The sequence below is a fragment of the Anarrhichthys ocellatus genome, unplaced genomic scaffold (assembly GCF_004355925.1).
Source record: "Anarrhichthys ocellatus isolate YVR2014 unplaced genomic scaffold, GSC_Weel_1.0 scaffold4, whole genome shotgun sequence".
NCBI classification, from domain to species: domain Eukaryota; kingdom Metazoa; phylum Chordata; class Actinopteri; order Perciformes; family Anarhichadidae; genus Anarrhichthys; species Anarrhichthys ocellatus.
Window position 1 is genome coordinate 8,706,228 of NW_022280034.1, and position 14,545 is coordinate 8,720,772.

Below are 14,545 nucleotides of genomic sequence, written 5' to 3' on the forward strand. Positions count from 1 at the left end.
ATTCTCGTTTTCTAAACAGCTCTCTATATGCTTTCCCACTGCCGGGGGCACAGTTGGCCATTTTTGCAAAATTCAAAACACACTAACGTGCGCAAAGGAACTGAGAAGCCAGCCCAAAAACCAGTGATGGTGGGTCATAGACAGACCAATGGTTAGCATGGAGGATAGGGCCGCACACTGTCCCCTTATACTTGCTTTATATTGAGTTTCTGCTTCTTTCAATGATTTTCCAGCAGACGGTGAAAAGCATGCTGCTACCCCTCAGAGTTGGTGCTACTGTGCATATTTGTTTTGACTTGGAGTTTTGGGATTTCTATTATGAAAACAAACTTCAAAAAGTTCCTACATTTTACTTTCATCCTTTTCTGGAATCTTCTTACACTAAAGCACATACTTTGAGTTGTAATCAAAACTGAATTAGGCGAGCAAAGACCGTGCTGTTCAGACTTAGCACCTTCTGTTTCCATCTACTGCCCTGTACTGTGATTTGGCATGGTTGTGCTATAAATGTGGTAGAACCATATTAAGTGCTCGTTGCGTTCATTCATTAGGGAAAGGTTAATGTAAATATATTCTGTTCTTTGAATGTTAAACATTCTTCTCCATATTTAATTACACCTATATTAATGCCATTTACTATGTTGCCAGATTAAAAACAAATCCTCTGTCAGCGACTGGATACAATCCAAAACTTCAGATGCATTTTTTAATCATTATTTGGTTGTCTTGAATTGAGATGAATGTCCCACTATCGAAATTATTTATTTATTTATTTAGAAGACGAGTATAAACTCTGACGGAGTGTGTGATATCAGCCCGAGCTGTATTAGCGTTTCATTGGTAATTTGCAACTTCTACAGACAAACGTCCAGGTAGCCAGACATTCTTTCCTTTTTTGGGTCAGAAAAGCGCTTTCAAAACTGAGCTTTATAGCAAGATCTCTTCCTACATGTCACCGTTTACATGGGTGCATGAACGGCAAATATAAGTAGATGGAAAAATTCTGCATGTAAGTCATAATTATTCAGGTTTCCATCGCATAAACCTTATTTTTACACTACTTAAATGTTTATTTATTGTTAGTTACCTCTCTATATAGTAGTTTGTGTTGTTAGTGGCGGAGTCTGCCATCTGGTACTGAGATTTGTCCTCTGCATTAAAGCCATCCTAAACATTTGTAGGAGCAGTGGGCTGCTGTGAAATGGCCGGAAGCAACTTGGGGTTCAGTGTCAACAGAGTAGCTGCACAAACGGCACTTCCTGCCGCCAGGGATCCATAACTGTGTAATTCCAACAGGCCTCTGGTGTTTGTACTATGATGTTCTTAATGCTATCACCAGTTACAGCAGTTGTTGCCAGAATCAAATCAACCAGAATTTAAATTCTGAGGATTATAACTTCAAACTATGAATTGCCACCTCTGCGCCAAACAGTCAAGTTGCAGTTTCCACTGTTTCTGTCCAAAATGTCATCACTTCATAGTTATTATCCTTTCAGGCATTTGTGTGAAATTCTCATAATAAGCCTATTCATTATTGAGTTATCGCAAAAAATGTGACCTTTGACCACCAAAATCAAATCAGTTAATTCTTAAGTCAAAGTCGACGTTAGCGCAACATTTGAAGATATTCCCTCCATGCGTTTCTGAGATATCGAGTGAATGGAATGGCAGACAACTGCAAAACATAATACCTCCAATCGTGGCTGTCGCCAGTACAGAGGCATAGAAAATAGCATGTACTCTGTGTGTGTGCGTACCTGTATTCTTCCTGTGTGAACACAGGAATGACAGAGGGCTGAAGGACTGTGATCTCTACTAGAGTTGTGTTTTCCTTTACTGGCTCACCATCATCATAGGCCACCACCACCAGCTGTCAATCAAATACACACACACACACACACACACACACACACACACACACACACACACACACACACACACACACAGGTTAAGAGTCAGTAGATATCCACATGCTCGCTTGCAATATTGCAGTCCAGTGCTGCCACGGCTCTTGTGGCATTGCAAATATACCAGTTCACACCATTTTACAGTGTGCAGACAGCAGAGACAGCCAAACAAATCGATGCAGCTAATGCATGACAGGCTGATAATAAACCAAAATGAATGTCTACATTTTTGCTGCCCGCATTCTAAAAGCACATAATGTGCATGGGAATAGGAGAACAGGATGAGTGTGTGTCCCGCTGGTGTGCTTATTTTTACTTCTTAGCCTTTCTTCTTTATTTAATTGGGGGGGTAACTACTGTTAACCAGGCCCAAAGGACTCCTAATGAAGGCCAAATTTAAATATCAAGATATTATTTAGCCAGGAAATTGCGACTGATAATGCATTGCATTGCTGGAAACATGTGGTAGTTAAGGGCCTTGCTCAATAGCATAATGACTTCCTTTCAACTGCACTGAATATGTAAATGGGTTTCTTTTTATTTACAAACCTGTTCCTAGCCTTGCGCACTTGCTTATGCATGCCAAGCTGCTCCAAAGACATTTTATGAAAATACACTGTGGTGCCATTATAATGTGATGCAAGGAAATTAGGTAGACATTTGCAACATATCAAATTCATTGTCTAACTGTGTCATCTGTCGTCGTAAAGATTATACCTTGGACAGTGTTTATCTCGGTAATAATCCCAAAATTGTACACAGTGTTGGACTGATTCATTTTGTTTAAGCCAAACGAGGTAAAATTAGGCCCCTGAGTGACATCTTCAGGGGACGCTGAATCCTTGTTGTGTTAATTAAAGCCCAGTGAAAAGATGAAATGAGAATGGCCCAAAGCCCCATTGAGGAGTGCAGCTGGGAAAAGGCAATTTTGAAACTAATAAGCTGCTGCGGTATACTTTGTACAGCGGATAGGGATTTATAAGAGTGCTCTGTACAAAGACACCTTTATGCTTTACAAATAACACAAGAAAGCAAGTACAATCTGCATGTACAAAATCATCAAATTCATTTCTAAAGACTTAATTCGTGTGATGTGGTCCCAATCCTCCACCGACTAAATCTAAAATATGCTAAAACTAAAGCAAAACAGGGAAGCATCACATACATCTGCAGCAATGATGTCTCCATTGAACTACAGTCCCAGTGCCAGAGTTTACAGTTAGAATAGATCAATTTGATTGATTGGGGATAACATTAAGTGATGCTGCATATTTCCATTATGATAAACAGTAGACTCACTGCACCATGGTTATTTTTAATAATACACAGAATACATTATAGTTTGATGGAAGTTAATATCTTCGTTGTAGGACAATCTTCTACTGCTGTTTTACTCCATTGCAGATGTGCATGTTTTATAATGTCTTCAATTCAAATCACATCTTGTTTTACCCAACTACCATAGTTATGCAGTCACGTAAATGCCGCATACAACAGGGGTTGTTTTTCATTCAAAGCAATTTCTACTTGCAACCCCCCATCACAGGGTGCATGTCTGCGAGTTGTAAATTATAAATTGTAAAACGTGCATGTGCATACTTACACTGAACTTGAGGTTGGGCTCTTCGTTGAGGTTAACTCTGGTTACAACATTTCCCGTCTGTTCCTCCACGTCAAATATACTGGCAGAGTAATGAAAAGCCTCCTGGTTCACTTTATAGCGCACCAGGCCTGCTGGGGTACCCTGATAGGAGAACAAGTACACTTAGGATGACAGATTCAGATGAATGTGGCATTAGGATGAAACATATCTTGCATTCTTCCTGGAATACCGACGTGCTTACAAACTTTTTACAATGCATCAAATTAAAATCATAGTGTGGTAATGACTACCACAGTATTTATTATCCCACGCAATCATTTTGGGCCTAAATAAAACAGTGCGTCTCTGTCCAAGTACATATGAAGCAGTTAAGACACACGTCAAAATTAACAAGATTTACAATTCAGTTTTGTGTCAGTGTGTGTCAGCTACCGATTGGTCAAAAATGTTAATTCCAGTATATAACATAGAATATGTACATATATAGAACAGAATTAATTGGATTGGCCCCATTGTCACAGATACCCGATCCAGCTGTTTGAGTCAGAATTGGAATAATATTCAATATTGGTAACAGTACATCTCTAATAAAAATGTCAAAGTGTAAACACAATATGGATTGTTTTATTATAATTTACAAGGTTAACACTCAGTATTGTTCTGTTTAAATGTAAATTCTTCTGGTTTTGTAGAAGCACTGCTGTTGTGCACAGTAGGCATCTGTTCCAATGTAAGCTTTCATTAAACAACGGCTCGTATTGAGTCAGCAAAACGTCACTGTGGCAAATACTTCTTTGTGTACTTTAGTGGTAAATTGTGGGTCTGAAGGGTATAAGTGACATTGACATCCAAATATTATATATATATTTATATATATATATATATATATATATATATATATATATATATATATATATATATAACTACGGCTGCTAAGGTGCTATTTAGTACATTCTTTGAGCACTGGGAGCCTTTATAATATCATACAGCCTTGACAATGTTACTTTTTGACCCAAGAGAGTCCGGCTTTATGCTTAGACTTTAAGTCTGGATCAATTCAGCTGATGTAGGAAGAGAGCAAGCACATTAGTCAAAGGGACATGGGGCTTTTAAAGAGGATATGGGGTAACATCGCCAGTGTAGAAGATTTCAGACGGCGATGGAGGAGTGAAAAAGAAGATCATGTCTTCTTGAGCAGTAATGCAAGGTAAAGACATACTTTTGTATTTCTGGTCTTTTTTCAAATATAAATATTAATTTGATGATTTACTATACTGTAAAATTGCAAATTTACCAGTTGGTTGTTTACTGTTTCCGATAAAGATGAGAGCTATTTTTCACAGCCATTGCATCTCAGATCTGCATCTAAGCAAAAGGCTGTGTGACACAGCAAATTCACACACGCTTTATTCACACTGCACTCAGACCCAGCTTTGATTTTTACAACCTTTTAAACCTGGAGTTAACTGCACCAGGCTATCTAATGGCTCACAATTGAACTATAAAGTGAGCAAACCTTCATTTTACAGCAAGCTGATTAAACCAGCCTCTATTACAAATGTTTAGTGTTAAAACCCCAATGGAGGTATCATTAAGTGCCACACTGGGGGTTGAAAACACGGCTCCACTGGAGAAAACAAACACATTTAAAACACACACACAAACACTGCAGACAAGCACAACTATCTTACATTATTCCCAAACACAATTTGAGGAGCAAAGTGTGAAAAACAGTTTGAATAGCAGCAGCTGGAAATGCTCACCGCAGGGTCAGAGTCATTGGCCATCACTGTGGTTACAATGGTTCCCTTGAAAGCATTAGGGGCAACCAGGCCTCGGTACACTGACTGGCTGAATACCGGAGAAAAGTCATTCATGTCCTGGAGCGAAATAAACAAACACAGTATGGCATTACGATTGTAAACATACAGTACATCAAGTTGTTTTTGTTTTCTATAAAGTGCCTAAAATGTACACATTTTTAAATACTAATGATGTGCAAACTGACATTGTTGGCATTTTGCTCTCACTCCAATTCTTAAATTGAACTTTATTCTTATTTTCACTTTCTCTCTGCAGCCCACAAAATGACTCACTAAAGCGGGTTCACTTTCCATAGGTTCAGGAACATCTGGCCTCCCCAAAGGAGAAAAAGCAACAGCTGTTTACAGTATCAACACCTAATCTAGGTAACATAACCCCTGAGCCCTTAACCAAATGCTAAGGTTGACATACAAAAGCAGTAATGTTACCTCACAGAACACGGGACTTGTTGGTCTACTGCAGCATTGATTGGTTCATTTGTTATGGATTTTCTGTGAGTTTCGTATTCGAACTAACGTGCCGTCCACACATTGCTGTAGTACATAACTTAGCTTCCGGGCCTGTATCTTGTCTGCTTCTCCAAACTGGGAGCTTACCAACGACCATCTAAGTTACTTTAGGAAATACAGTGACTATGGATAAAGACTTAAGTGTATATATATATAAATGTAGAACATCATCATGCAGAAACCTACGTTAGGTCACGTGGGAAAACGTTTTTAGAAGGGCTTGGGGAGCAAATTGTCACTAAAACATATAAACTCCGATCAAAGTTTTAATGCTGCGATTTGAATACAATAGGAACACCACTCGGAAGCTACAGTATGATATGAAAACCTAAAAAAATACGTAATAATAATAATAATGGAACCACCCTTTAATAGTATGACTATAACTCCAAAGTTTTCGATGTCAACTTCCCAACAAAAGATGAATGTACCATGGCTTTTGCGTAAATGTAGAAAATGTGCTAATGTTATGCAAAAACCACTGGTTGGGCCCCTGGATGTCAGTATAAACACACCACCCACACACTCACCATGATTCTGACAGTAACAGAGGCGAGTCCAGGAGGCATGCTTCCCTCTGTGTCCATGGCCTCTACTGTGAATGTGTACGTGGGCCCCGATTCACTCAGAGCCTCATAGTCCAGCACTCTGAGAACCGACAGCTCTCCTGTCACTGGGTCAATGTGGAATAGTCGAACGATCCCCCGGTCTGAGCCCTGCGTTCTGATTTGATATGTGAGGTTGGAGCCGAGGTCAGCGTCTATCGCCTACAGGGCAAGACAGAGTCAAGGAATGGGACAGAAAGTAATATAATCACAGTGTGAATTTATGGCCAGTTGAATTTTTTATGTTTGCCAGAAGGAAATGTGTTGGGCTGGCCTGTCTGAAACACCTGTGGTAGTGGTGGCCTGTATCTATTTTACAGTGTAGCTAGAGGGAAAAGATGCTTGTTTCCTTCTTTTTCTTACATTCCTTTCCAACTCAGTGTGTCTTCAAGTGTTTGCAAATTAAAATTCTGACTTTTTAAGAAGTCTCTAATGCAGACTGGAGTGTAAATAGAAACCAATTTGGTCATTTCAAAGACGGTAAATAACTTGAAGTGCGACTATGATGCTGAGTCTTATTGACTTCATTCAGTACCTGAATTTATGACTTGAAGGGAAAAGTAACTTAATTAATACATTTTTTAAATAATTGTGACCATCATTGGTAGGGAGTGGGACATTTGAACATTTTAACTAGTTTAATTATTAGTTAGTTAATCATTGGCTGATGGAGATATCGAGGTAAAACCAGCCAACACGTTGACCTGGACAAAGGGCTAATTTATAAACTGGAACCTCACAATTTGCAATATATTACATTTCTTCAGAAAGCTATAGTATAAATAACAATCAACTACTGAAATGATTACAAAATTGACTACTAGATCAGTTGCATATCCATCAACCCACTCACTCACCTTGAACTGTAGTATGACTGTATCTTTGGGGCTGTTCTCTGGTAGGGTGACATTGTACGTTTGTTGGGTGAATATCGGGCTGTTGTCGTCTACGTCCAGAACAGTGACGGACAGCGTTAATCTGGATCGCCGAGGGTCCGATGCACCATCCCAGGCTTCAACGATCAGAAAGTAGTGACCTTTCACCTTGAAGATGATGGAGAATCACAGTCAAATTATTCATCATTGCCAATGTCAACCGTTCTTTTTTTTTTTTTTTGTATTGCATTCAACAGCTATGACAGTCATGTGAAATCTGAACATATGAATCCCTTCCGCTGACCTCTCTGTCCAGTGCCATTGTAGTTCTGATCGCTCCGGTGGCGTTGATGCTAAACAGCTTCTGGTGGTTGACGAGCCGATAGTGGACTTGACCGCTCGCCCCCAGATCTGGGTCTGTAGCCTAAATACAGACACACAGAAACAACGCATGCACACTGGTAATCAGAAGGGAGGACTACGGGTTTAAATCCTACAATTCATCAGACTGCCATTGAAGCCAATCATTCTTTGATTGAAAGTGAACTTCCTCTCAAATCAAGCTAAATGAGTGTGTGAATGAAGTGTGTGAATGTATACAAGAGGTAAAACACTTAACCTCTTTCAATCTTGTGAACATTTACAAAGCCTTTTTTTCTGGGATAAAGAGAAATACATAGCGTTGACAAGGTGGCAAAGACATACCAGGGTGATCTGCTCTCTCTCTCTCACATTTTCCCCGGTGTCAGCTTTTCCTTTCCCCGTTTTTGCAACTTGTCCAGAGCAATTCAAATTATTCTCCACGAGTAGAAATTGTTAAAAACTTTTCCAGAGTTAATGAGACAGTGGTTTCAATTTCCACTCGGTAAAAAATAAGTACTTATTTCCTTTGTTGGACTTCTTTCGTCTGAATATCTTTCTGTATCTATGGACTACAGTCAAACTCCGTCGCCACACCATCTCTTTCAACTAATAAAATAAGGTGTTGAGAAGGTGGCAAATTGCTAGCCGGTCCTGTCCAATCAGCATTTTGACAGCATTAAAATAGATCAGAGCAGAGCAGAGGAAATATTAACACGGTTTGTGTGCAGGGCTGAGGTTTGCGTACGTTGCTTTCTGATTCTAAAAGTCCACAAAAAGAAATGAATAAATGTCTTAAGAATAATTGATTCACAACTATTCATGCAGCTAACAGTAAGAAAGCTGAGTGTGTGTTTAGAATGTTATCAGTCAGAGTGTGAGCAGTCAAGACTCTGCACAACAAAATAAGTCAGGAGGAGGATTATTCTGAAGTGATTAATGTTAAAAATACAGACAGCCTCACGATTAAGGATAATACTTATGGTATTTGCATACATTATGTCTTAGTGTTCATTGTGTCAGCATAAATCATGACGATATATTGCCATGACAATGATGTGACGTTAATGAGAATTTGGTGATCACTGAGGAAAAAAACTGTGACAAAATCTATTTGATATAAAGCTAACACAATAATGAAAAACAAAAACACAGTGGGAAAAGAGTCATCAGCTGGCAGCTCTGCCTGACTGTACTGAAGCACAGCGATGCTTTGAGCAGCAGCCAAATACTCACAACGACAACGTTAACATGCTGGTTTCTAGCAGGTAATATTTAGTGATATCTACTCAGTTTGGCATGTTAGCATCCTAACATTTGTCAATTGAGGTTAAAAGGAATTAGTTTTGCAGGTATTATTTGATCATTAACCAAAGTATTGGAAAGTATTGACCTGATGATGGTGCTAGATGAAAAGTTTAGGGGTCAACAAAGTCATTAGGATTCATCATAATTTCATGGCAAACCATCCAATATCTGTCAAGATATTTTACTCCGATCCAAAGTGTATAACTGTAGCAGTGTCAGTTTAATATGTTTATCTAAAGCTCATTACTCAATTCATATTTATATTCCATTTTTGCTGTACTGTGTCACTTCCAGCTGTTGCACTGACCCATTTTTCCCCCCGTTTCCCCAATTTTGGATCATTAAACTTTCATCTTATCTCACACAGCGACTATTAGGATTAATAGAAATGAGGTTCCGTCTTGCCAGTGTTATGCAGACTGCAAGAGAGAGGAATGAAGTCCTCTTTTTGTGATTTGCAATCTGTGATTCATTGATATCCGGTTGTAAAGCTGTACTGTAAATTGAATGGAGCATCAAGCTTTTGGATGATTATCTTGGGTTGTTTTGAAAAGGAGGAAGGGAAAGATTAAAAAATGGACATTAAGAGAGAGAAAGTGGGAAACAAAGGAAGGGAACAAACATTTTGTGAACGTGTTTGCCCGTTGAATGCTTTTCACATGTGCTTCCACGTGTATTTGAGACCCAAAATGTGTGACACACATAATTTTCTGGAAGACATGAGAGATTTATCCCTGTGATGTCAGCCAACTGAACTGATGGAGAAATCCTGGGAGAAATGGACAGCAAATTTGTCCTGCCTATATGCAAATAACGGGGCAAATGTTTGATATTTAATAGGGAAACATTATTGTACATAAAACCTTCCTTCAAACTGCCAACCGCAGAGATGTCATAGCGTTGCATTTTAGACATTAGATGAAATCCTTTAGATAGTAGGCTAGATTAATCGTCTTGATATCAAACATATTTTTGTCTGCAGTTCCTGGAGTTGGGTACCGTGCATGTCGGTGACTTTCTCTCCGTCCTTCCTCTTTTATTTCTCTTTTTCTTGTGTCTTTTACACCCCTCACAGTTCTCTCAGCATAATTACACTGTCAGACAGTTATAAGCCAGAGACACAATAGAATAAATGTCTCAGTTGCCTTACATCTGCTGCTTTTCAACAAATGCTGACAAAGAAAACCAGATTAAAGCCTGAAATCGACACTCTATCTCTACAATAGCTTGCTCTACCTGTCGCGTTTGCGTGCTCATACCTGTTTTCTTCCAATCTTCCTTGTTATCATTTTTCTTTTCATCACTTTCTCACCTCCACCTCTAATTGCATCCCTAGATACAGCAATAGAATTACCTGCAACTGAAAGTCAATGGCAGATTTCTTTTTTAAATCTGTGTATTATCACAGTGTGGGAGTCATTTCTCAGTGAGATACACATACGGACAAGTCATCACTCGAGTTGTATTACTTCTACATAGTGCATTTAAGTGTGTGAGTGTGTGTGTGTGTGTGTGTGTGTGTGTAAGAGAGAGATTGCTCCATTTAAGTCTATGTTATTTCTTCTTTTCAACTGATGTTTCCCATCAGGTAAATGTTGTGCTCCACCTGAACTTCATTTCAACAGCTTGGTATTGCGTCACATTTTTGATGTCCATTTTTCAGGTTCTCCACTAATCCTTCCTTTTTCCTAAATTAATGAATAATTCACTCTAAATAGTGAAAGGTCAAATAAGACACGGGAAAAAACATGATCTTTGGGTGAAACTGGTCAGTCAGACATACTGTATGTGATTCTTGTTGAGGAGTTGCAAGAAGACATCTTTTCATTTTGTCCCAGGGCAAAAAATATATACTGTAAATGCTGATATGTTAAAGACAAGAACAACAGCTTGCATTCCGTATCTATTTGGTTTTCTTTGGTTAATTGTGCTTCCTAGCATTAATGGTGGCTTTTGAGGATGAACTAAATCAGACTATATCAAGCAATCTGATTGGCTCATAGCTGTGATACGTCTTTTTCTTTCGCACTGTAAGTATCGCTCTGAATCTGAGATTAAAAACTATGTGTCATCGTGGTCATGAGCTATTGGTTGAATGGATTTGTTTGTTTCCACGGAAAAGCTGTTGTGGTAAATAAAAAAAATGTTTGGCAACACTATTAGCATGAAGAGTAAACGGTATCGTCTACTTTCTGTAGTTTTTTCTCTTCAAAAATCTTCAATCATTTAAAACCACTTACAGAGAAAGAATACAACATTTACAGCTAGCCTTAACGCCATCTACAGTAGATGTCGAGAGTAAACAACCACGCTGTTGTGCTGGACTGTTAGGAAAGCTTGAATATTTTTATATGGCTGCCGTTGAGGGATCAACTTAAACTGATGAAGAGGCCCTTTGGGAGGCAGCTAGCTTGACATTAAATGTTTGATTCTGAAGCCAAACAGCATGTGCATTGGGTGCCATTGCAGCTGCTATGATGCAGCCTTGTCCACTGTTTCTCAGGGTCACAATGGCAACATTACAGAAAAGGATTTCAATTTAATCACTTCTGGAGTCTTTGCTCCTATCTGCCACTATATCATGCAAATGAAGTGCTCACCTTTCTTTATTATTTTTGACCTTCTATAATCCTATCTTTAATGGCCAAATGACCTCTCTCGGAATTCATCCAGTCTTTCCTTTTTCCAATGCATTTTTCACCTCTTTAAAATAGAAAACATGTCTCAAACTCATGCAAGTCAGATTAAGAATGCAACCGTTCTCCCTTTGCTCTGTTGTCTCCCCCCCTCTCTCTCTCACCCCTATTACCTTTCCCCAGTGTCTTTCTCCCATTTCTATCTGCCACCCATGCATGTCTCACTTCCTCCCCTCTTTCCATCCCTCTCTTACCTCACCAGCATCAGAACATCAAGGTCGGGTCCTTCATTCTTCCGGAAATCTCTTTAATACCTACAGGTAGGGACCATGGTTTGGAATGAGGCCCAGAGTCGTGCCTTGCACAGACCGCTGAGGGATCACACTGTCTGTTTTGGTTTGGAAAATATCCAAGGGTCCTTGAAAGGTAGGAAGTTCAGGATTGGAATACTTTCGAGTGCCCGCTCTAAAGATTAGGGTGGGTTTTTGGATGTTGAATTTGGAACATATCCAAAAGTCTGTCCAAAACCTAAAGTTTGGAATGCTTGGAATGAAATGTCCTCTTTAAAGATATGGTTTGGATTACGTGCTTAGAATAGCACCCGATTGTCCAAAGAAAAGGTATTGAGCTTTTCACTTTGGAACCTGTTAAAGGGTAAAGCCTTGTTCAAAATCCTAGACATGGGTGTACAAGGGCCATGTATTTATCTCAGGAGTAGTCCTAGTGTTCAACCAAAGAAGCACGATTAACATTTAAAACCTGGCAAAGTGTCAGACTGATCAAACACCCCCTGACACTGGTGTATAAAGGCTATGATATAAGCTTGGAGCAAATCCAAGCAAGCGTGCAACCGAGGGAGCATCTTTAAAGATCAGAGCCTATCAACGTGTCAGATTTCCCCATGACCCCTGTCTGGGGAATACATGAGTCAGTTATTAGGTCTGGAACGAGTCCAGGAGTCTTTGTGGTAAGTGGAGGCGTGGGTGCTGATGTAGGTGAAAATGCATCCCACAGTGTTGAGGAGAGATCATTTTACTTATATGTACTACATTTTTTTACTTGACATTATAGTATATATGTTGCAGACTAGAAATAATTATTTTTATTCAATATACATTTCATTCATATTTGTTCTTGATTTACCACTATTTCCACAGAGACAATAGGATTGAACAGAGTGAATGAAGATCATGGTAACCCCAAACGCTTGACAAAATCTGCCCCTTTGTTCTGGGATCAATACCTGCAAGAATTTACCAAAACTTAAGAACACTGCCACACAACAAAATGCTGAAAAGCCTGATCTTGAAATGCCATCATTATGTCAATATAAGTGGATCAACTTTTCAGCTGCACAGTTGAAAGCACTGACACAAGTGAAAGCACTGACACAAGTGAAAGCACTTACGTTGCATGCTAAAATGGCTGCTTACAGTTCACTAAATGACAAAAAATGAGGATCCAATGATTTTGTTAATTGCTGCTGACATTTAGTTTCTTCGACAATAGTATAATTTTAGGACAAATCATTGTTCTACTGAAAATAACAATGGAATTTGAAAAAGTCAATCCATCGCAAACATTAGAAAAATCCCTTTTTTGATAAAAAATCTGCAGCCTTATAGTTAAAATCAAACTAAGCCTTAATCTGTCATTTCTTAACTTCTTATCTTCAAACACAGAGGTCATGTGATGACATCAGTCCTGCATGATTAGGCGTCTTGGTGATTTGGTCATTTTGGTCTTATTTTAGGAGTTTTGTTTTCTCCGTACATTTTTTCTGCCCCTTTCCTTTTCGTGAATTATGGAGGCTGCTTTGGCAATTCTAAAAGAGTTTTGACAGCATTTTGGTTACAAATTGAGGAAGCTTATCTTGCTACACATGAAGACCCAATCGCACAGGAGCAAGAGACCAGGGGACCTCATGTGATTTTGATATTTGTCTGTGTTAAGTTAATCAAATTTATCCCCCGGATATGATGTCCAAGCATGACATCTGCTGATATTAAAATATAATACTTTATAATACAAAGATGTGATATTATAAATAATATTATATAGGCCTATTTATGTTTATATAATACACACACAGTCCTCCAAGCATAGTAACAGACAGCCTAATTACAAAGCTACCAATGTTTACAGAGTCATGTTAGTGATCACTGGTCCCCATTGTAAAAGATTATAAGAACAGAACTTAATTAGAGCCTCTGTGAATCTGTGTGTGATGCCTGTGTGTCTGTATGTATGTGTGGTAAGGGAATATAAAGGACATGACATGCAGTAATATAGTTAAAGTAATTATGTCTTTTTCTCAAGGTCTCAATGTCCTTATGTCTGGATTGCTTACACTGAGACATGATGACCACAATAACAAAAAGAGTTGTGTTACCAGTTTCAAACATGTCAATCTACACCACAAGAGGAATAACAGATACAGGTGTAATAACTTGACATGCTCTCCCAATGTGTTTGGCCTTCATCAGAGTGTATTTAAGAACATGCAGTGAGCAGTGAGGTGAGGCAGTGGGAGAGAGTGGAGCATGCGTGCGCTTAGTGTGCATCCTCCTACCTTGACCTGTCCAACATAGGCGTGATCCTGCTCCTCGATGACAGTGAGGTTCACTGGCAGTGAAGAGTCGAACAGCGGGTCATTGTCATTAACATCTGTCACCACGACGCTCACCGTCACAGTGGAGGTCTACACACGCATACACAAAAACACACACAAACAAACACAAATTTGTCTTACTATTGTGGTCATCCAAAGCTGAAATTTGTATTCCATTAAACATATTTTTCCAGGGTCGTTTTTTATGTGATAGGTTATACCAGATAAATCCATCTTCAAATTTCCCAGAGGTTTTATTTGACCAGTTTAGTCTATTTGTCCCTCTTATTAACAGCTCCCTTATGTA

General features: G+C 39.0%; 1 protein-coding gene across 7 annotated transcripts in view; it reads right to left on the reverse strand.

The window, feature by feature from the left end:
- Positions 1–14,545, reverse strand: part of LOC116381146 (protocadherin-15-like) — a 231,534-nt gene that overhangs the window by 48,521 nt on the left and 168,468 nt on the right. For all 7 annotated transcript variants that reach the window (XM_031843009.1, XM_031843011.1, XM_031843010.1 and 4 more), the window contains 7 exons: positions 14,200–14,328; positions 7,628–7,747; positions 7,306–7,491; positions 6,374–6,610; positions 5,274–5,390; positions 3,511–3,651; positions 1,758–1,870 (listed from right to left, as the gene is read on the reverse strand). In XM_031843009.1, the coding sequence (XP_031698869.1) occupies positions 1,758–1,870; positions 3,511–3,651; positions 5,274–5,390; positions 6,374–6,610; positions 7,306–7,491; positions 7,628–7,747; positions 14,200–14,328 (1,043 nt within the window). The remainder of the gene's footprint in view (positions 1–1,757; positions 1,871–3,510; positions 3,652–5,273; positions 5,391–6,373; positions 6,611–7,305; positions 7,492–7,627; positions 7,748–14,199; positions 14,329–14,545) is intronic.